General features: G+C 42.3%; 1 protein-coding gene and 1 pseudogene across 1 annotated transcript; both read right to left on the reverse strand.

Moving 5' to 3' along the window:
• Positions 1-16526: 16526 nt before the first annotated feature.
• Positions 16527-16915, reverse strand: LOC119310530 (annotated as a pseudogene).
• A 2728-nt stretch (positions 16916-19643) lies between these two features.
• LOC119306665 (pectinesterase inhibitor 10-like) lies at positions 19644-20447 on the reverse strand. The gene has a single exon (XM_037582833.1). The coding sequence runs from the start codon at positions 20445-20447 to the stop codon at positions 19899-19901; it is 549 nt and encodes a 182-aa protein (XP_037438730.1). The 3' UTR covers positions 19644-19898.
• Positions 20448-22387: the final 1940 nt, after the last annotated feature.

Genomic DNA, 22387 nt, shown 5'->3' on the forward strand with positions numbered 1-22387 from the left:
CGGGGCTGAATTGAACTGCGAGGAGATAAGTCATTATGTTTCATGGCTTGAGGATCTTCATACTTTCAAGACAAATTATTTTTCTGGACTTAAAAATCTTAGTACTCAAAATGTGCGACCAATAGTGATCATATTGAACTACGGTCACACCTATTTAGGAAAGATGGTAAGATTTTTACTACTTTTCCTCAGTGCATATTTTGCATACATTATTTTTTAAGCTAAACTTCATTGCTAAGTATGTTATACTATACGATGTTCTTCAACAGGGACTCCTGATGAATGTTCTGCCTCAGTGGATCGAGACTAAAGGTCGCATGAGAATTGTTAGCTTACGTCCAAGACCTCTTGTAATGCACTTTAGTGCATTCAAGATTAGTGAGGAATGCTTAATAGTGAAAGACTGGAGCAGAATTGTCCACGATCACAGAGAAGTACTAGGGGGCAGCAATCAGAAGCGCATCCCATGATTAGGAGACAGGTTCATTAGCATGCTCCAAAAAGATGAATCAGGAGAGCTATACATGTTCTATGCTATTTTACCTGAGAGAGAGCAGCAGGAGTGATTAGCATGCTCTTCGTGTTCTTCGTCCTGAACTTAATCTCAAAGAGTGATTTGCTTTTGTGGTCTTATATATGAACGCTTATAATCATGACCATGTTGAACTCGATGATATCTTTCTTTCTGGTACAAGTGAATGTTTCTTCTTTAAGCTAGTATATATTGGTGGTGATTAGATAGCGGTAATGACTAGGATAATTAAATAGTGCTAATGACGACTATGATGAGTTATTATATCATTTATGAAAGAAACCGCAGATCAGTTTCAACTGAATGGATCCTAGCTAGCTAAGTGATCAAGTATATGCCATATCCATATTACTTGCTCACCTAATATAAGTGGTCAAGTAATATGGATATGGCATATATAATTTGATCACTTAGCTATAGGATCCATGCATGCATCCTAGTTGAAACTAATCTACAGTACTTTCACCTAATGATTTAACAACTCATTATAATGTAAAAACAATCTATAAATTAAATTGAAAACAAAAAACTAAAGGAAAAATAAAAAATAAAACCAAAACAGCCCAAACATTTAGTACCGGTTGGTGTTACCAACCGGTACTAAAGGTCTCCCGCCACCCGGCCCCGGCTCGTGCCACGTGGTGGCACTTTAGTGGCGGTTCATGCAGAACCGGTACTAAGGGGGGGGGAGACCTTTAGTCCCCACCCTTTAGTGCCGGTTGCAGAACCGGCACTAAAGCCCCTTACGAGCCGGGGCTATAGCCCGGTTTTGCACTAGTGATAACCCCTCTCGCAAGCATCTGCAACTATGAAAGAAGAATTAAGGTAAACCTAACCATAGCATGAAATGCATGGATCCAAATCAGCCCCTTACGAAGAAACGCATAAACTAGGGTTTAAGCTTCTGTTACTCTAGCAACCCATCATCTACTTATTACTTCCCAATGCCTTCCCCTAGGCCCAAACAATGATGAAGTGTCATGTAGTCTACATTCACATAACACCACTAGAGGAGAGACAACATACATCTCATCAAAATATCGAACGAATACCAAATTCACATGATTACTTATAACAAGACTTCTCCCATGTCCTCAGGAACAAACGTAACTACTCAGAAAGCTTATTCATGTTCATAATCAGAGGAGTATTAATTATCATTAAGGATCTGAACATATGATCTTCCACCGAATAAACCAACTAGCATCAACTACAAGGAGTAATCAACACTACTAGCAACCCACAGGTACCAATCTAAGGTTTTGAGACAAAGATCGGATACAAGAGATGAACTAGGGTTTGAGAGGAGATGGTGCTGGTGAAGATGTTGATGGAGATTGAACCCCTCTCGATGAGAGGATCGATGGTGATGCCGATGGCAGTGATTTTCCCCTCTTGGAGGGATGTTTCCCCAGCAGAACAGCTCCGCCGGAGCCCTAGATTGGTCCTGCCCAGGTTCCGCCTCGCGGTGGCGCTTCGTCCCGAAAGCTTCTCTCCAATTTTTTTCCGGGCAAAAGACACCTTATAGCAGAAGATGGGCGTCGGGGGCCTGTCAGGGGGCCCACAAGGTAGGGGGCGCACCTAGGGGGTAGGGCGCGCCCTCCACCCTTGTGGCTGACCGGTGGCCCCCCTCTGGTGCTTTCTTTGCTCAATATTTTTTATTTATTCCAAAACTAATCTCTGTGAAGTTTTAGGACTTTTGAAGTTGTGCAGAATAGGTCTCTAATATTTGCTCATTTTCTAGTCCAGAATTCCAGTTGCCGGCATTCTCCCTCTTCATGTAAACCTTATAAACTAAGAGAGAAAAGGCATAAGTATTGTGGTATAACGTGTAATAACAGCCCATAATGCAATAAATATTGATATAAAAGCATGATGCAAAATGGATGTATCACACCGACCGCAAGTCCGACCGCCAACAAGGCCGTAGCGACCGAAACGACCAGATCGATTGGAGAGAGAAAATGTCAGGGGAGAGGTGAAGCGGGAGCGGACCATGTCGACATACGTCCGGCCCCCCTACCGGTGACGGGCGGCCCCACTGCATCGACGCCACCCATTACTCCCGCCACCTCTCCCAACGTCATGCCCTGCGACGCCCAACCTCCACTCCCGGTCTAGATCTGCATCCGGTAGGTACCGGACACTCGCCCAACAACGCGAGGTGCCAGAAAGGCCACAACTTGCCGCCACGAGAGGACCTAGCTAGGGGTATCCACACAAGAAGGTCGCCAACAGCCAGACGCTGGAGCTTATCCCGTCGCCCGAACCACCCGCACCAGCATTGTGGACTGCCACCATGTTGTACATCAACCTAGAAGGTGGTTGTCACCCCCCAAGCCACCCTTCATTTACCAATGGCCCGACGCTCTGCACCATGGTGCCCTGGGCAGCACCGTGCTTCCTGTGAGCCGACGCTCCACACCAGCAGCCCTGCAAGAAAGAGAGAAAAGGGGCCCGCCACTGCCGTCAGCCGAGCTTTGCCTGGATACAAGCCGATGATGGCGAGGGGGAGGAAGGGACGGGAAGGAGCTCGCGGAGGCGAATCGTGGGTTCGACCTCCTGCTCGCGGGAGCGGGGCGGGCAAGACATGCTTTTTTTGAAACACGAGTACTATTTAAGGAAATGAGTCGTTGTCGTATGCAAAATAGTGCCTCCAAGATGTTATGGAAAGAGTACCTTTCCAGGATTTGAAGTTCAAACTGAATTTGCACATCCTTTTACCTTTGTTATAGATAAACCCATGTCCCTTTAAGATGATGTTTTCTCCAATGATCTTATAGGCCAGTTTCAATGTCACCTGCCTAATTTATCTGTTAAGGCGTATGAGCAATTTCAGCACGTCAGGAAATTTTGCAATATTTAGATCTTATAGAGAACCTTGGCGCATGGAATTGTCTTTAGAGGTCCACCTCCCTTGTTTCAAATGCATATTGAACCGCTATGGGCACATCTTAGGTTCCTGAAGCTATGCTGTCAGAAGAAAAACATGGTTTAATTTTGGTACTATTTGCATATAACAAACTAAACATGAGAGCCATGCTTTAGAAGAAATCCTTGTTTCTACCTATTTTTATTGTGCTATGTGAGGGGGAAAGATCCCCAACTATTGGTCTACAAACCTGAATGTAAATTTTACTTATGGTGTTCTTTATACTATCTTGACAGTTAATGAATAGGTCGGAAGTTTCTCGCAAAAAACAAAGGTCCTAATGATAAGGAATCATCTTTTCAAGGATTACAAATTCACAAATGCACATTGGAACTATATTTGACCCAATGCTTCATTTGTAGCACATCGGACATTCATACAATTTCTAATTGATGTTGAGGAAGGCCTAAGATAACCTGCATGGAAATCGACATTCGTGGATTGGCATTTCCAACTGTTATAGATGTCGGGCCAAATTCAAGGAAGAGATAAACTTGGTTTGCCATAGGGCACTTCAGAAGAATGTTCACATAGATATCAGGATGTAGGTTAACAATTTTAGGTGTCATAGCCTTGGTAGCTTAGCTCCATAACTTTTCTTTCTGCACATATGTACATTAATTTGTAAACTACATAATACTAAATATAAATATATGCATCAGAATGCTATTGATGGTGATGGAGTTTGTGTGTGGGATAGGGGGGGGGCTATGTGAGGTCCTTACATCACCTACTTAAGAGAAAGTGTGCTCTACTACACCCTTCCACGCTTGGAGGCCCAACAATTGATAAAGCATCCCACCAGAACAAAGTGGAGAATAAGCCATCAAGGAATCCCACACGTTGACGAGACTATGTGCATCTAGAACTTTGTATATATTGATATCTAAAATACACAATCATTTACTAGTTTATATATTTATATTCACTTACACCTAAGGCAGGCAATCATACAATCTAGAAATGTCTATGCAGATATATTTTTCAAGGACATGCTTTAGAATTAATTATGAAGATTTCAATGATACTACAATGGACAAAATACATACATATACCATCTGATTCGTAGATGGAGGCACATACTTGTCCCCCCCCCCCCCTATATATTTAGGGGGACTCAATGTAATGAAACATTTTTCATGAGTAAACTGTATAACCAGGGAGAAACAACTAACATAATTACAAAACACTATTTAAATTTAGTGCAAAGTATACTTGCAACATTTGTTGAAAATCAATGCTATTAAATTTGTGGAAGTATATTTGTGACTATGGTGGTAGTATATTTTGAAATTGGATATGTTATATCTAACAAATGACTACAAGTATATTCGCAACTAAATACTGTAAAATTGTCTAAAAGATAAATTGCATCATAATATCTCTTTGTTAGGTGTAATAGGGAACTATATCGGTTAAGATCATATCGTACATCGATGGAACTTTGTGTCATTTAATTGAACTCAGGATGGACATGGTCTGGTCGGGTCCCTGCTCTGACCTTTGGACCACCCGTGAGCTAGCTCGATCGGACCAAACTGGCTCTCGAGCGTGATAAATTGCCATGACCGACTTGGCCATGCTTCAGCTCACGAGCTGATCCAGCAGGAAATGCTATAAGATCAACACTAGAACTACACAATTTTTGGTGTCATTTGTAATTTTCAAATAAAATAGATTAACAAAATATTTATGAGCTAAAATTGTATATCTAGCATGTTATGTTGCAAAAGAGGGTCAAACTGATAAAAAGGAGGATTTTGGAACGGGACAAATTTGAAATAAGAAAAAATTTGGACGAAATTTTATTTGAATTTTGAACATAAAACATTCAATTTTTGACGGCAACAGTAACACAAATAACATATATGGAAACATGGATTCATATTCATTATTCGATGGCACAATTACAAACTTGCAATGAAAATTCATATTCCATGACACTAGTGGTAAAAGTGCTAGCCATAACTTTCATTGGTGGCGCGCCATTTCCAACCGACGCCGACACTTTTTTTTCAAATGGTGGTGACCTCGGCTTATTTGGTACGGCATTATTAGGGACATAGTGGTGGCGTAAGAAAACAGTTGGACGTCACAGGTATATGAGACCCATACTTTGTGTAAGGCGTAATATAGTTCTACCATGGTATAACATGGTACACCAACACTATTATCTTTAATTGTAGCGTGTCACTGGTTGCCAACACCATGGTATAATATTTTTACCTTTATTAAAGTACTATTATTATTTTGTATTACTTTTATTAAATTAAGAATATTGCATTGCTTTTATTTTAGTTGCTTCTACTAATTTAATAATATATTTTCTGACTTTTATTAAAGTACTATTATTATTTTCTAATACTTTTATTAAGTTAAGAATATTATTTTTATGAAATTAAGAATATTGTATTGCTTTTATTTTAATTGCTTCTACTAATTTAAGAATATTATTTTGACTTTTATTAAAGTACTATTATTATTTTGTATTACTTTTATTAAGCTAAGGACATTGTATTGCTTTTATTTTCTATTACTTTATTTGCTAAATTTACTTTCTTTGCTTATTGCGCCAAGCCCATAAATTTTTATGACGCAGTGGGGGTCAAAGCCAAGGGCAACAGCCCCCTCGCCTCACCCTTACTCTTTCTCTCTCTCTCTCTCTCTCTCTCTCTCTCTCTCTCTCTCTCTGCCGCTGCTCCATCTCTCTCTGCCCTCGCTCTCTCGATCCCCTTTCTCTCGTTGACGGATTTCAGTCATTACTCTCAGAGTCCGGCGGGTTCCGGTCGTTAGGTAGCAGGTAAATCTCCCTCTCCCTACCCTACTCTAGAACCATTTGATTTCTTTTGGTTTGATTTGATTTTGTTGGATTTGCATCACTAGGTTTTTGGCAACGGTGGCGATGGATTGCTAGGGTTCATCCCTTCCAGAACATTGACTACAAATTGTCAGTGAGTTCGTCCCCTCCACAATATTAACTACAAATCGTCGGTAACTAGGGTTTCAGTTTGTTAGAAACTATAATGTGAAGTGACTAGGTGCAAGATAATTTGATTAGGTAGGAAAAAATAGGAGTTAATTTGTTAGAAACTGCAGTTTGAAGTGAGTAGCCCAAACGAATAGAAACTACAATGTGAAGTGAGTAGGACAAATGAATAGAAACTAAAATGTGAAGTGCGTAGTCCAAATTAGGAGTTCGGCAGTGCAAGATAATTTGGGTTTTCTCGATACACATGTCGAAGTAGTGCCAAATCAGTGCGAAATCACATTTTTGATACGCAGGGCATGTTTGGTTGCCATCCACACTTGTGTGCCACAAGTGTGGCATGCCACTATGTAGGTCTAGAAACTGTCATGTGTTAGATAATTAGGAGCGCATATGTTGAAGTAATTTGTCTAACAAGTTATTTATGTGTCTAACAAATTAAAGTGCATCAGGTCATGGCCAATTACAGAGGCAACAACGAGGAGGTGTATGATGTGGACATGCTCAAAAAGATCTCCTAGAGGCTCATCAGCATAACATCAACAACGTGCAACAGGTAAATGCCTCACTAAAGGCGGAGATTAAAGAGTTTGGTAACGAGAGCGATAAGATGATCAAGGAGAGGAATGAGCTGAAGCAGGAGAGAAAACTCCTCAGGGCAGAGAGGAATGAGCTCAAGATGGACATAGCTCATTTAAAACAAGATGGAGCGGTCAATAGAAAGAAGCTTCGCCAGATGAGCGTAATCCTTGATGAAGAGTAGTTTCTTTAACTAGCTAGCCAACTTAGTTGATGATGCGTAACTAGAGTTGATGAGTAACTTTTGTGAAGTTTAATTAACTTGTTAAGTAATGAGCATCTTGTAGTAATGAGTGTCTATTGAGTAAGTAGCTAGTGTTGATGAGTATCTTGTGTTAATGAGTATCTATTGAGTATAATTACTTAGTTTGTGAAGTAAACTTTTTTATTACCAAAAAATCTATTTGCTGGCGTTGGTCAACAATGAACGACAGTGTTAAGATGAACTTACTACTAGCTTAGGACACGTGACACGCCAGCAGCACATAGAATATTGTTGATGTGGGCTGCAACGCCACCACTACTTTTTAGCAATGGCACCATATTGGTGGCATCGGGTGCCCACCCTCGCAATGCTATTTTTGGCACGCCATAGTTAGACTTTTCTGCACTAGTGTGACAATTGACAAGTTCACATGACAACAAAAATAGCACGACTTTCCACATTAGTCAAATGCAAGAGAGACTGAGCAGCATTCACATAACAAGATCACTTTGACATCCATCTCCAAACTAGCAAGAGAAACATCCATAATTCCATATGATGAATGTCTACAGGCAAGACTAATTGTCATTAATAAGTTGGGGATTATATGACAATTGAAACATGTTGATATAATAATTACCAATTGTTGCTATCCTCCACACTCTTGGGTAACTTGATTTTCTCAACATCATTCTCATCCCTCGGCTCTGCTCATATCACATACAATAAACAAAAGAGCGATAATGTAAGAAAAAGATAGAGAACATACCACATTCAAGTATATATGTTCACCTTTAATATTAGTTGCGCCACATACCAATGCCTCCACCATAAACGTTTTTAGAGGACTCCTAGAGTCATCTAATATCACACAAGTTGACAAATCTAAGTTCAAGGGTGACAAGCTGACAAGTTCGTATACAAATTTAAAGATTACATGTTTAAATACCTAAAATCATTCCACATGTGCTAAAAGATTATTCCGAAGACATAGAGTTACCTGGGATAGCTAAGAACCTTCTTGCTATCTTTGCCATCAATGGTAACTAACTGGATTCACCTTATACCAACCAATAAGATCGAAAGTAGCGATGATTTACTCATTGTCATCCTCTAGATAGTTTCTCAACTCACTCTTTCATACACTTGTTGAAGTGGACGATAAAAAGGACTTGAATGCAGCTTGACGAGGCATTAGAATAGTAGGGATGCTACTAGACTTGGATGATGGTACACTTGCTCCTTTTCCATCTAGCTTATCTTGGGCAAAGACACTTGTCATGCAAGGTCTCCAGCCCTTTTTCCACAGCTGAGATCTCATTTTTACTTGTCTCCTCATTATAAATTTGCAAAAAGGCCAATCTATGTACTTCATCTGGTACCTTAGATAGAGGACGGTCGCAAGAACCATGACACTGTTCTTTTCTTCCCAAAACTTATTAAATTTCTCCCTCATTACATTATAAATTGACATGTAGTGTTTATTTTTTATTTGCCATGCATTGTCATAATGCAATCTCGATGTGTGTGTAGAATATTTTTTAAGTGGGATATGTTTGTTCCCAAAATATAGTTGTCACCAAAGCAAAAGACTCAATCCTTTCTAAAACACAATCATTTTTTAATACGTGAAAAATAATTTGCAAATACAAACATTTTTACATCTATTAACAATTGTTGAAACTACAAACAAATATTGAAAAGGGGATACATTTTTTCAATTTTTCTACATGTTTTGAAAATCATGAACATTTTCTGTATTGGCGAACTAAAATTTAAAACGAGAACAGTTTTTTAACTTCTTAACAAATTTTGAAAAGCATGAACCTTTTTAAAATTTATTTAAAAAATGTCAGAACGGGGAATTTTCTGAAGTTTTGAACAAATTAATAAAAAATTTAACATTTTTTAAAATTTATGATGTTTTTTGAAAAAATGTAAACTTGAAAAAGAAGAGAAAGGGGAAAAAGGAACAGGAAAAGTAAAAAAACAGAAAAAAAAAATGGTTCAGGAATCTCCTTGAACGTTCCCAAAACAGGAAAACCCATGCTAGGAACCATCTAGAAGGTTCCGAAAACCGTCAGAGGCCAGTTGAGAAAACCTACACTAAGGATGTAAATAGGCTGGCCCATGGCGCACGTCAACTTTGTTTAAAAATCGATGAACTTTTTCAAAATTAGTGCTTTTCTTACCATCGGTGAACTTTTTTTCAAATAGATGATTCTTTTCCCAAAAATTATGATTTTTTTGCAAAATAGATGATTTCTTTTTCAATTTACAATTTTTAAAATTTGATGAAATTTTCATTCAAATCCAATGAAGGTTTTTGAATATCAATGTCATTTTTTAATTTGATGAAATTTATTGAAAATTGATGATTTTTTCAAATTCATGTACTTTATTGTAATTTTGCAAACTTTTTTAAAAATCCATGAATTTTTTGAATTCACCAGCCTTTTTTATTTGTTTTCATATTTTTTTTAAAAGACAACGGTTGACTAGTCAACTGATCAACCGCGACAGGTCGAGCAATCGAACACTAGCATCTATACGGGCCGGTCCACCAACGTTGGCGCATGGGCGTTTGGGAAGCTCCCTGGAGGCTGAAGCGCCGAATAAGAGCTCCCATGCGGTTGGTAGACAACTTTTGATGTGATTCTAAAAAAAAGCTAGACAACTTGAATTAGAGACCTCCAGTTTGGCGCACAACCTACTCGGTAACGTGTAGACCCACTCCACAAAAAATATTCATGAATTATAAAGAATGTTCATGGATTCTTCAAAATGTCCATAAATTCAAAATAATTCCGTAAATTCAAAAATGCACCTGAATTAAACGAATGTTCATGAATTCAAAAAATTGTTTGTGCAAACTTGGAAAATATGTTCGTGAATTCAAAAATTGTTCAGGAATTCCAAATTTATTCATAAATTCAAAAAATGTCCGCGGGCTAAAAAATGTTCAAAAATTTCATAAATAATTAAGAAATTATATATAATAAGGAAGAAGGAAAGGAAAATGAAAATAAAACACGGAAAAAAGAAAAGAAAAGAAAAACTAGGCGAAAAAAAACAAAAAAAAACTGTGGGCTCAGTTTGGGCCGGCGTAAACTCACATGCCTACCAGGAATCAGCCTTGGCGCAATGAGCGTCAATTAGGAAATTCGAAATAACTATCTAAAAAAAAGGAAATTCGAAGTAATAGGGGGCACGGGGTTGCTGCTGCAATATGCAGCGACCGCGATGGATCCTTCCAGGGAGCATCAGCTATGGTGTTCAAGCGCGTCTCTGACCCTCGAACACTAGATGCACTAGCACTATGGGAGGCTCTTGACCTTTCCGACGATCTTAATCTTCGAAAGATCCACACCATCAGATTGCAAGGCTGTAGTGGACAACATCAAGCAAAGAAACCCGGCTACTTATGGGGTCATCTTACATGAAATATGGAGCATAACAATTCTTTCATCATATGCAATATTGTTCATAAGTTTAGGAGCTTAAATTTTAAGGCTCATAATTTAGCGAAACATGTTTTAACATTAGGAATGGGCCGTCATGTTTGGTTGGGATGCCCCGCTGATCTCTCTTTCAATCATGTAAACATTGGTTCTGTTTAAAAAAAATGTAAACATTGGTTCTGTTTAAATAAGACTTCACGAGATTGTTTCAAAAAAGAAAAGGAAATTCGAAGTTCCACATGCCCGTCTCCTTTTTTTTCTGGGAATTTCACACGCTCGTCTCGCACCCCATACCTGAGAGTACAAAAGCCCGTCACACAACGGACAAACAAACCCACACGAGTGCACGCGAATCTTAGAGAACAGGTCTAACGGTTACACTTGCACATGTGAAATCGTGATCAGCTATGGTGAATGGCTATGGTGAGCAGCTATGGTGAATGGCGCCATAACTTAATCCTAACTTAATCGTAGAAGTTATAGTAACGCAGCGACAGTTATTTTCCATACGATCAACGACAGTTATTCTTCATTATTTTTAAAAGAGCAAACATAAATTTCTCTAAGACCATATAACAATGTGTACCCTGAGATAATCTGATCCTTTCGATTAGATGAACTTAAACACATCATACTATCCATAATACGCCAATGATCTATCACCAGATCAATGGGTCGGATGAAGTGTTGTACCAAGCATCTTCACTACTACTAAAGAGCAAACAAAAATTACTCTAAGGCCACACAACAAACTGTATCCCGAGATGACCTGAGCCCTTTGATTGGATGAACTTAAATACATCCTACTGCCCATATTACGCCAATGCTCTACCACTACCACCCAGATCAATGGCTCAAATGAAATGTTCTGTCGAGCCAATCACCATAAACTCCGCGTCCCCCGACCCCCGCGGCCTCGCGCGCAGCACCCGGGTTTGCGGATCGATTCCACTCAAATCGCGTTGATGCGCAACACCCTTCCCGTGCGCTGGGTGCGGATAGCTTGATGACGGCGGTGGCGGCAGCGCGTGAATGCGGATGGATTGATGATAGCGGCTGCGCTCTGGGCTCAATCTGGCACGGCGCTCGATTCGTGGTCGTCGGGCTCGATCCGGCCGACACCGCGCTCGATTCGGGAAGCCGCGACGCTCGCTGCAGTCTACGCCGTCGGGAATGAGATCCGGCTGCGACCAGCACCGCCGGTGCGTGCTCCTCCTAGACACGCGCGCGGCGGCGCGGGAACCCAGCCATGTCCGAGCTCGTGTGTGCCAGGATGCTACAGGCGCAGCAGCACGTGGTGCTCCACCGGTCGCTGTAGGTCAGGCTACTGAACTGATTCCCGGTGTCTGTATGTATCCGTATGTACATCTATCATGTGAATTTGATTTGTAGGAATTCTTGGTTCAAGAGGCTCTTACAAATCACAGATCGAGATACGAGCGTGGCCATAGCTCAACTGCTCTGTTTCGGCTCAAGTTCAGTTTATCTCAACTATAGCAAAAGTTCAGTTCAATTAATCTAAACCATGGCAATTTCACTTACATACATTTGTTCACCTTATGAATCATTATATGTGTTCACCTCAGGTTCAGTTTATGCTTAGATAGATACATTTTTATACATTTTCTCTCGGATTACTCAATCCAATTTTGAAACATGCTTCCATTTATAGCTTGCATCTTACTACAAATGTACTTGGTCTAGCATGTAATGGCCTGTACTTAAATTCTCTAATGTGGCCGGGGTGAGAGTACTTAAATTCTCTAATGTGTACATGATCTGGCGTGGTGGGAGTACATAAATTCTCTAATGTGTCAATGAATTGCTACAAATCTGCAAAGCGGGCCCAGGACTACCTTTGCTTTCATCTTTTGGTTATTAACATGTCAAGCATTCAAAACATTGTTCTGTATTCACACCGAGACAGCGACGCTGTGAATTATTGCACATTCAGCACAAATGGTAAGCCTCTACATGATTTGCACTGCTGACACATTTTTTCCTTCATCCACGGAAGCTGGTGCAAGTACCGTCACAGCGATGCCGCTAGGGTGAACCTCAGGGACTGCTGGGATTGGTTCAACGGCAACTGCGTGAACCTTAAATGTTCATTTAGCCACCAGGTACGACCGCCCCTGTTCCATATTTTCAGTCAAAAGTTTTTGCGGTTTTATTGTGTTTAGTGCATTAGTTAAACAGACCAACATTGTAATCATGGCAAGTGATTTGGGTGTAGCACCACATATTTTTCAGGGCTAACAATTATATTTATGTTTGATCCATCCAGCTTATGACATCCCGAATATTGGGTACAGGTTTCAGAACCATTGGGTATTGGTTAAACTTTTTTGGTTCTCGGTCGCTACTCCAGAAAACTTGCATTCAATACCATTGGACTCTAACCAATGATATACAGCTCCTGAGTGTTATCTGGCCTGGTCAGACTGCTGAGAAACACCGTGGTTAGGTGTTTTCGTATCATGGGAAGTTTCTAAGGATTTCGTACCTGATGGAGTTATTTACCCAAAACCACCACACTTGGGCTAGGATAACAACTTGGTACCACATTTAAAACAGGACACAAAAAAACACCAGAAATGCACCTAATGCGTAACGCGGAGCACTGATGCTGGAATTTGGTCGTGAAAACAGCGAAACCGACAAGTGGGAACCGCCTGTCGGGCAGACATGGCGTGCCTATGTGGACAATTTGCTGAGTTGGACTGTGGTCCCACCTGTCAATGACTCCAGTGTTTATCTTCTTTTTCGATTTTTCTTTTTATTTCTCTCTTCATTTTCTCAGGCATTTCAACAAACAGACTACGGGCATGTCTGTCAGTGGCACCACGAGCAGGCAAGGCCACACGGCGGCGCACTGGGGAGCCGGCCGATACAGCCAACAAGGAGACGCTTGGGCAGCGGCCATAGTGGTCTTCTATGGTTGTCAAGGCGGCGGCGGGCTCGAGTGCAGAGGACGGGGCCTGACGCGCATCCGCCTCCATTAGCCAGAGCAGGATGCCCCGCGCAGGAGCTGACTCGGGGCGCGGGCCGATGCTTCTTCAACTGCCAGCCACTAGCCGCGCCGCCGGCCGGCCGCCAGCCGCGCCGCTAGCCACTGGTCGTGCCCCGGTTAGCCGCCCGCCGCTGGGTTCGACGCTGCATCTACCTTGATGGAGGCAGACTGAGTTCCAGCGCGGCGGCTCAGCACTGATGGTAGGTGATTGTGGCGGCCGGGCGCCTCGTCGGTGGTGGAATGGCTCGCCGGGGTTGGGCTTTGGCGGCGGCGCAGGATATGGCTATGGCTGGGTTTTTTTTACAGGAGGAAGAGAAAGGAGAAGAAGAGATGCATCTGACAGGTGGGGCCCTGGGCCACCTCAGCGAATTATCCACATAGGCAGGGCACGTCAGCCTGATAGATGGGATCAACTTGTCGGTTTCGCTGTTTTCACGGGCAAATAAGACGATCAATGCCTCGCGTTACGCATTAGGCGCATTTCTGGTATTTTTTTGTGCCCTGCCTTGAATGTGGTGGTTTTGGGTAAATAATTCGGCCTGATGGGGTAAGTAGATTTTCAGTTGATGTTTTCTAATACGCAATAAGCTTGTTTTATGAATGTATCTAACACTAAAATGCGTCTAGATATATCCGTATCTAGACAAATCCAAGACAAATACTTCAAAACGAAGGGGTACATAAAATAATGTGTGTAGTTTTAATTCTGCATTTATACCCCTGTGGCTTGGGGGGAAGGGGGAGGGGGGGTCTCCTTCAAAAGAAATTATGCATTTAAGCTCTCAGAAACATCCTTTAACCGGTCTCATTTCAAGATTGTTGAGGACTTTGAGGAAGCGTTTGTGAAAAGCCGAGGATTTGGATCCCAACCGTGGGTTGCTGCTGGAAGGTAATAATTGGAGCAAACAAGGTGTACTTAGTGCACATGCCAAAATAGGAGCCTCAGCAGTCTATGCGGAATGTTTCATCCTAGCAGGAATGATTGGATCAGTCCAGTTTATGCACTGTAACCGAAAAGCCAATGTGGTTGTGCACAACTAGCAAAATATGCTTATGATAGCAATATTTCATGTAATTGGGCTGATGAACCCCAGACTTCCTAGTTTAGGATCTTGCAAACGATGTAACTTTATTACCACTTCAATAAAGCAGCCATGATGACATTTCCTCAAAAAAGAAAAAAAGCTGCGAACAATTAACTCAGATCGGAGGGAGTAGCTGAGATTCAGCAAAATCAAATAAACTTTCATTCCGTAAATTCGTGATCGTGGATGGCCTAGCGGTACCTGAACAACGACAAAAACTTTTCACTTTTCACTTTTTCAGTAGTCACGAGCACGGCCGCATCAATGATTCTCTAGCCAGTTTCCGGACATGGACATTTTGATTGCACTCGCGGTTGATCATCATTGTAACTAGATGGTACGGTGCACTCTTCTGCGCCCGTCATAATTGAGTTGGGCATCAGCGACGCTTAAAAGATAAGATTGCTAAGCTCAACCACAAAAAAAATGTGTTGAGGCTTACATCAAAGTTTTTTTTTTGCGGCAGGCTTACATCAAAGTTACTTGTCTTCTTTTACAAGCTTGCTTGTCACTTAAAAGAAACTGCATGACATAGCTACAGAGATTATGTTTGTCGTATTTTGATTTTATGGTGAATTTTGATAGCCAACATGTATGCTTTTTTTTTTGGCAAATATGCAATCTGTATAACTCTCTCTGCTACTTGGTTATAATACGATGTCCAAATCTGTAGCTTTTAGCTTTTAGTTTGTAGAATGAAAGCATTCATTCTGAATCTAAGAATATACTATTCATTTTGTAGCTTTGAAACTGACTATAAGTATAAGTTATAAAAATATACAGCTCATTTTTTGACACAAACTAAACTGATCTCGTCATAGAAAATGAATAGGTACATACACATATTTGTACATTTCAACAATTAACTCAAATTTATACGGATAATTTAGAGAAATGATCACAGGATAATATACTCAAAATTAAGCTATGAATTGGTCTCAGAAACAAAAATCGCATGATTAATTCTAAGGGCTTGTTTGGATCGTGCCATCACCACCCCATGTCAACCCACAGATTGCCACAGGTGCGGGGGGAGAATTGTCTGCCACACTTTGGATAGTAGACTTTTCTAAATCATTTTCAGTTATTCAATCAATATATGTATGCATTTTTAGTTAGCACTAAAACACTACCAGCAAAATCAACGCCAAAACAACGATGGGAAGATGGCATGCGCGCTTCACATCTTGAAATTAGATTACCAATCTGAATTAGTTAGTGTTCAAGACTGCATTGAGAATGATGTTGCAAATTCGTGTTCGAGGAAAACAAAACACATGCGTGACTAAATTGAGCTGTATATCTGTACATCAGTACATGCATCCATCGAGTGAATTAGCACGCGTGCGCAGGCGATGGGTGATGCATGGAGTGTGCTTTGCCAGTGTGCCGTGTGAATTTGGAAGCGTATCAACCTACCTTGGTAGGCCGCTGATTGCATGTTTAGATAGGATCAGAATAGCCCTAGATCACGGCGTATACAAGGCAAGACTTGGAGTACAAGACGATTAGAGGAAAGCTATGAATCTTAACAAAGTAGGAAGGTTCGGTTTAGTCTTATCTCTAAGTTAAACCAACGTACAAGATATCTAGATGATTCTAGATTATTCTCAACATGTCGTTTACGAATCACCTTGAAATTTACAAATTCAACAGTCCACTGTAGTACAAACAGAACAACGTGAGAGATAAATTAAGGTAAAGCCAGTGAGAGAGACACGCGCAAAGATTAATTAGTTATGGATTGCGGCGGCATTGGTGAGGGTGAGCGCGATGGAGCAGAGCTTGCCGAGGTCGGTGATCCTGCGAATAATGGTGGGGTCAGCGCAGCCCTCCATCATGTGGCACCCGTCCATGCACGTCTCGCCGTTCGCCCTCGTGGCCTCACCCACCTCTTCACACGGGGCACGTCCCTGTGATCCACAATTGCTGCCCTCGACTTCTGCAGCGCCGCCACCGCCGTCTGGAACTTCCCCGCACACTTCTCCTGTTCTCCAGGCACCCCAGTGGCATCCCACCTGCGAGCTTATCCAGCCTCTTGATGAACGCCAGCGCCGCTCATCGCCGCCTGGGTCACCGCCAGCTCCGCCAGCACCGGCAGGGGCACCAGAGCTGCCGGCATCCTCGGCGCCTTCGGTCACCATGTGTGGAAGGTCTCCGGAGTCCCTCCTCCTTGATAGGCTGGTGGGCTGGCCCATACATTAGTCCGGCCGGCCTAGGACCCCTTAGTCCAGGACACCATCATTTTAGCAACTGGGTTAAAACTTTCAACAAAAATGCCAAGAAAATGGTCTTGGTTGGAATATCTGCTTTATTCAGGACAATTTGGAAGTGTAAAAATGGAGTGATATTTGATAAGAAGAACTATAATGATCCAATGACCCTGATTATACTAATGTGTCGATGGATTTGTGATTGGACTATGTTGCAGATAAAGGAGCAAAACAGAGAGGTGTTGGTGCTAAGAGCAAAACTTCTCGAGCGGGTAGCAAATGATGTCTACAGGGCTTCACAAGGCTGGAGATTCAACGTGATGCGGTTAAGCTGAAGCTGGTGAAGCTACGCGGACGTCTTCTTCCCTGCTTGATAGTGTGCTCTGTATCCAATAGACCTCGTTTGTCTGGTAGACTTATGTCCTTAGGTTTGGTTTCTGTCGTTTGGTGGATGACTTGTGGTATTTTGCTGGGTGTGTAATGTTTGGATGTAGCGAAGATTGGTATGACTGCTTGGGAAGTAAGTCCGTGGTGACATTTCTTTTGGTTTACCAGAAGATATGCGCTTCTGGATGCGTTGATGGTTTCCGTCTTTCAGTAGATGTATGAACGTTGGTTTTTATTGATGCTGCGTTTGGATGTCTGTATTGGAGGCCTCTGTATTGTATTGGTTTCAATTTCAATTCAGCCAGGAAACTGTAATGGACATGAATACGAATTCAGTTGTTTGGATGTATATTGAATTGGCTCACGGAATCGTCCTGAGGTTTCAATACAGAAACGTGTTTGGATGTCAAACACTAGAATTGCATAGCAACATTAGTATATGCATTAAAACAGTAAACAGTAGTTGTATGACTATAATTGAATGATTATGTAGTAAAAATTATCATCAAATATTCTAGAAATCGAGGATGACATCATATAATATTGACACAAAAACAAACAAAAATTACACCAACAAAGTGCAATACATCTAGTTTAAATAGGTGTCTCAAATTCTCAACGACACATAGTTCCAAATCCAACCTGCAATAAGAGGATACATCAGTGGTCAGCAAATCATTGACAAAAGGACTAGGAATAAAAAGAAACAGAGTTGGCTGCCTGGAGCTAGGGAACAAGGATGGAGGAAGAAGGGGTTGGCTGGAGCCAGAGAAGAAGGGGCGGGTCAGGAGGTGGCCCGAGGGAGAGGAGATGTGCACCGGCAGTGGGCCACCGCACGGCTGGGAAGGAAAGGAAGGGTCGGCGCCGGAGGGGACTGCCGTCGTTCGCATCAGATGCGATCTGGCCGCGGCGAGCAGGGGCGGAGAGAACGGGAAGGGTCAGCACCGGAGGAGGGGAAGGGACAGCGGCAGAGGAAAGAGGGAATGGAAGGCGGGCACCATACCTACGCCGCCGTGGAGGATCTGCCAGGGCGCCACCGTCGATCTGCCAGGGCGCCGCTCTGCTCTCTCGAACCCTTCTGTCTCGTGGTGGAGGAAGAAAGAAAGCCCGAAGCGTTTTGTTTTGCGGGAGCGAGGCAATTCAGGAGAAATCGGAGGTCCAGGCCTCTGTATTGGCGCGATGGGTGCGCGCGTGCAAGCGAAAACGCCCGCGTATTCGTTTCCGTTTCAGAGTGTTGTTTCAGACTACATCCAAACGTCTGTATTGGGGTTAGACCAATACCAAATCCAATTCGACGGCCCAATACAGACATCCAAACGCAGCGTAATAGAAATCGGAGGGGGCAAGCCTTTCTTTTATTAAAAGAAAAAACATCTACTGTGAATACCAAACGCTTAATTACAAAATTCACCCACAGTTGGCTAGAAGGAAGGAATTGCAACACCATGTTGGTACCTTTGGTGGACGCGGCGCCAGCAGACACACCATGGCCAAATCTCCCCTGTGGCTAAATGTGGGATGTCCATGAGAGCAATCCGTTTGAATTATCGGAGAAGTGTTTTTTTTTTCGAACGAAGGGGCCACACGGCCCCCATTTTCATTATGAAAATGGAGTTGTTTACAAGGCATCAAACCACCATTTACATCACTGATCTAGAAGCCACATCAGGATGCTCCAGCCTATCCAGCCTAATCATCACACCACTGATATATATCACCACATAGGATGCTTCAAACTGCCCAAAACTAGCCATTTTCATAACTATCGGAGAAGTTTAAAACACAAGAAATGACCGAGTTAACCGTGCGGGTGTTCCGTGAATGAAACCGGCTGGGGGATCTGTCAAAGTTAACGTTGACGCTCCTTTTCATGTCGAGATAGGGGATGGCTCTACAGGCGTTGTTATGAGAGAGACAGAGACAGCCATGGTGTATTCCTCGCTGGCTCATGCTCGTTACTCCCCCATGTTTTGGATGCTCATACAGCGTAGACTTTGGCCATAAAGCAGGGTTTGATGCAGTAAATTAGATATGTTTCACTCAATTCAAGTTGAATCAAACGCAGTTGGTGTGGTTGGTGCTTGTTCAGGACAAGATAGGAGCCTCTATAGTCTATGCGGAATGTTTCTCCTAGCAGGAATGAATGGATCAGTAGTCCATCGCAGTTGGTGCGGAAGGGAATAGAGACAAGATTGACGGAATATGATGAAAGTTGCATTGAGCCTCACGGCTATATATAGAAGTACAGACTTGAAGGATAAAAAGTCTCTCCTAGAGATAAGGTAGGAGACGGATTACAAATCCTAGACTACCAAGTAATGTAACTCAAATATATCTCTAACACAATTTATGCACTGTAACCGGAAAGCCAATAATGTGGCTGTGCACAACTTAGCTAAGCATGCTTAGATTTACAAAATACAAATTCAACAGTGCACTGTAGTGTAGTACAAACATAACCACGTGAGAGATAAATTAAGCTGGTAAAGCAAGGCGCAAAGATTATTAGCCATGGGTTGCGGCCGCATCGGTGAGAGTGAGCGCGACGGAGCAGAGCTTGCCGAGGTCGGTGATCTTGCGGATGATGGTGGGGTCGGCGCCGCCCTCCTTCATGTGGCACTTGTCCATGCACGTCTCGCCGTCCGCCCTCGCCGCCCTCACCCACCTCTTCACGCGGGCCACGTCCCTGTGCTCGATGATCGCCGCCCTGTTCTTCTGCAGCGCCGCCACCGCTGCCTGGAACTTCTCCACGCACTTCTCCACGCAGTCCAGCGGCATCGTCCCGCCGGCGAGCATCTCCATCCTCTTGATGAACGCCAGTGCCGCGGCGCCGCTCGCCGCCGCATGGGTCACCGCCAGCTCCGCCAGCACCGGCAGGGGCATCGGCACCACCGGCATCCCCGGGGCCTTCGCTAGGGCTTCCGTGCAGGACACCGCATGCTTCGCGTACAGCTTGCACGCCTGCCCGACGGTGACCGGGTTGGCCCGGGCGGAGTGCGACACGGTGAGAACGACGGCGACGAGGAGGAGGTGACGGGCTGAAGCGGACGCCATGTGATCGTGATCGAGTCTTGTCCCGTCGATCATTCGACCGTGGTGTTGTTATAGAGCGTGAGGGCGTTGCATGCACGGGAAGGCGAGCGTACGGAGAGGAGAGAAGCCACGTCATCGTGTCAACGGACGGTCTCAGCTTTGACCTGGTAAATATAGCTTGATGCACGTGCTGGCCAATAATCTGTTGCATATATAGCACACACTGGACCTCATGCATGCACGGTAACTAGCGCGGAAGAAGCTCGTTCGGTCGTACGTTGTGTCCTGACGTATATTCGGTTTTCTTTTTGGTTAACCACATGCTAAATTCGAACCGACCATCCGTGCGTTGCAACGGGAGAGAAAATTTACATGCTAGCCAAATAAGTTTGACTCAATACCCTGACATATGAGCGTTCTCTATTTTAACACAGTGACTCGCGATGTTGCGAACATGTTTTATAATTTGCGAACAGTTTTGTAAATTCTAATATTTATTGAAACTACGAAAATTTTATGATTTCACACACATTTCTGGATTCACAAACATTTTATGATTTCTCAAACATGTTTTTCAAAATTTGCAATGTTTTGAAATTTGGAAATATCAAATTAATTTAAAAAAGGATAAAACAAAAAAAGAAATGAGAAAATAAAATAAAAATACAAAAGATGAAATGAAAAAAAAATAGGGGAGTCACGCCCTGCGTGCCGGCCCATGAACACGCACTGGGGGAGGGGAGGTGCATCACAAAAGGGGGGGGGGGATCTGCAGAACTTGAGGATAAAGAATTACACTCTAGCCAAATAAGTATGACTCAATACCCTGACATATGCGATATCCACGTGATCGCAATGTAGTCGGCATGGTAAATCCCAAGGCAATGAACTTGCCATTGCACGACACACTTTTAAACTTTTAAAACAAATCTCATCAACCACAAACTTGCAATTTTTTTGAGTTTTTCAATATTTTCTAACATTTCGTGGACATTTTTGTCATATTCATGAATATGTTTTGAATACACGATTATTTTTCAAAATCATGAACATAGTTATATTTCCTGTCATTTTTTTCGAAATTTGCAAACACTCTTCTAAAATCACTAATATTTTTAAAACTACGGATTTTTTTATGATGTCCTACACATTTTTGAAATCACAAATATTTTATGATTTCTTGAACATGATTTAAAAAAATTGCAATGTTTTGAAATTTGGGAATCTCAAATTAATTTAAAGAAGGAAAAACACAAAAAAAAAAAGAAATGAGAAAAAAAAAGACAAAAGACGAAATGCAATAAAAAGAAAAAAACATAGGCGTCACGCCTTCCGGGCCGGCCCATGACGCACACTGGGTGGGGAGGGAGGTGCGTGACAAAAATCGTTGGGAAAATTAGTAGAACCTGGGATACGAACCCTGGTGTCCACAGTGGGACAGAAAGGCTTGCGCTACTGCGCCATTCTGAGCTTTTGCTATATGTGCAGTATTACATTTATATAACAGCTGATAACGACGACGAATTTGGAAAAAAAGAATCGTTTTTTTATTTAACTTACGGGTGGCATTGGTGGGTAATTCTTGTTAACTTCGAGGGTATTTTTTTATGACGTACGACAGAAACCTAATTTGCTTTATTATTAGGTAGAGATTAAAAAATTTGTTCTTTTCAGATTCGATGTCAGTTCGGCCTTTGATTCGTTGGTTTTTATGCCCACCTGAGCGTTAAGGCTCACTGATGCATCTCCTTTCAAGGAACATGGGATGTCATGATCAAATGAAAAAGAGCTGTGCTAGGTGACCGGTGATTCTTTCACGATACTTGACCGATGCTAGTTAACCACCGTGGATCAAATTGCTACTTGAAAAATGAGACGCGAGATCACGGTGTCGTGTACGGGTTGGACCTAAAAGGTCGTCTACAGAGACATTCCAAATGAACACACCGGGTTTTTCTTTG

Source organism: Triticum dicoccoides, chromosome 5B (assembly GCF_002162155.2).
Source record: "Triticum dicoccoides isolate Atlit2015 ecotype Zavitan chromosome 5B, WEW_v2.0, whole genome shotgun sequence".
NCBI lineage: Eukaryota > Viridiplantae > Streptophyta > Magnoliopsida > Poales > Poaceae > Triticum > Triticum dicoccoides.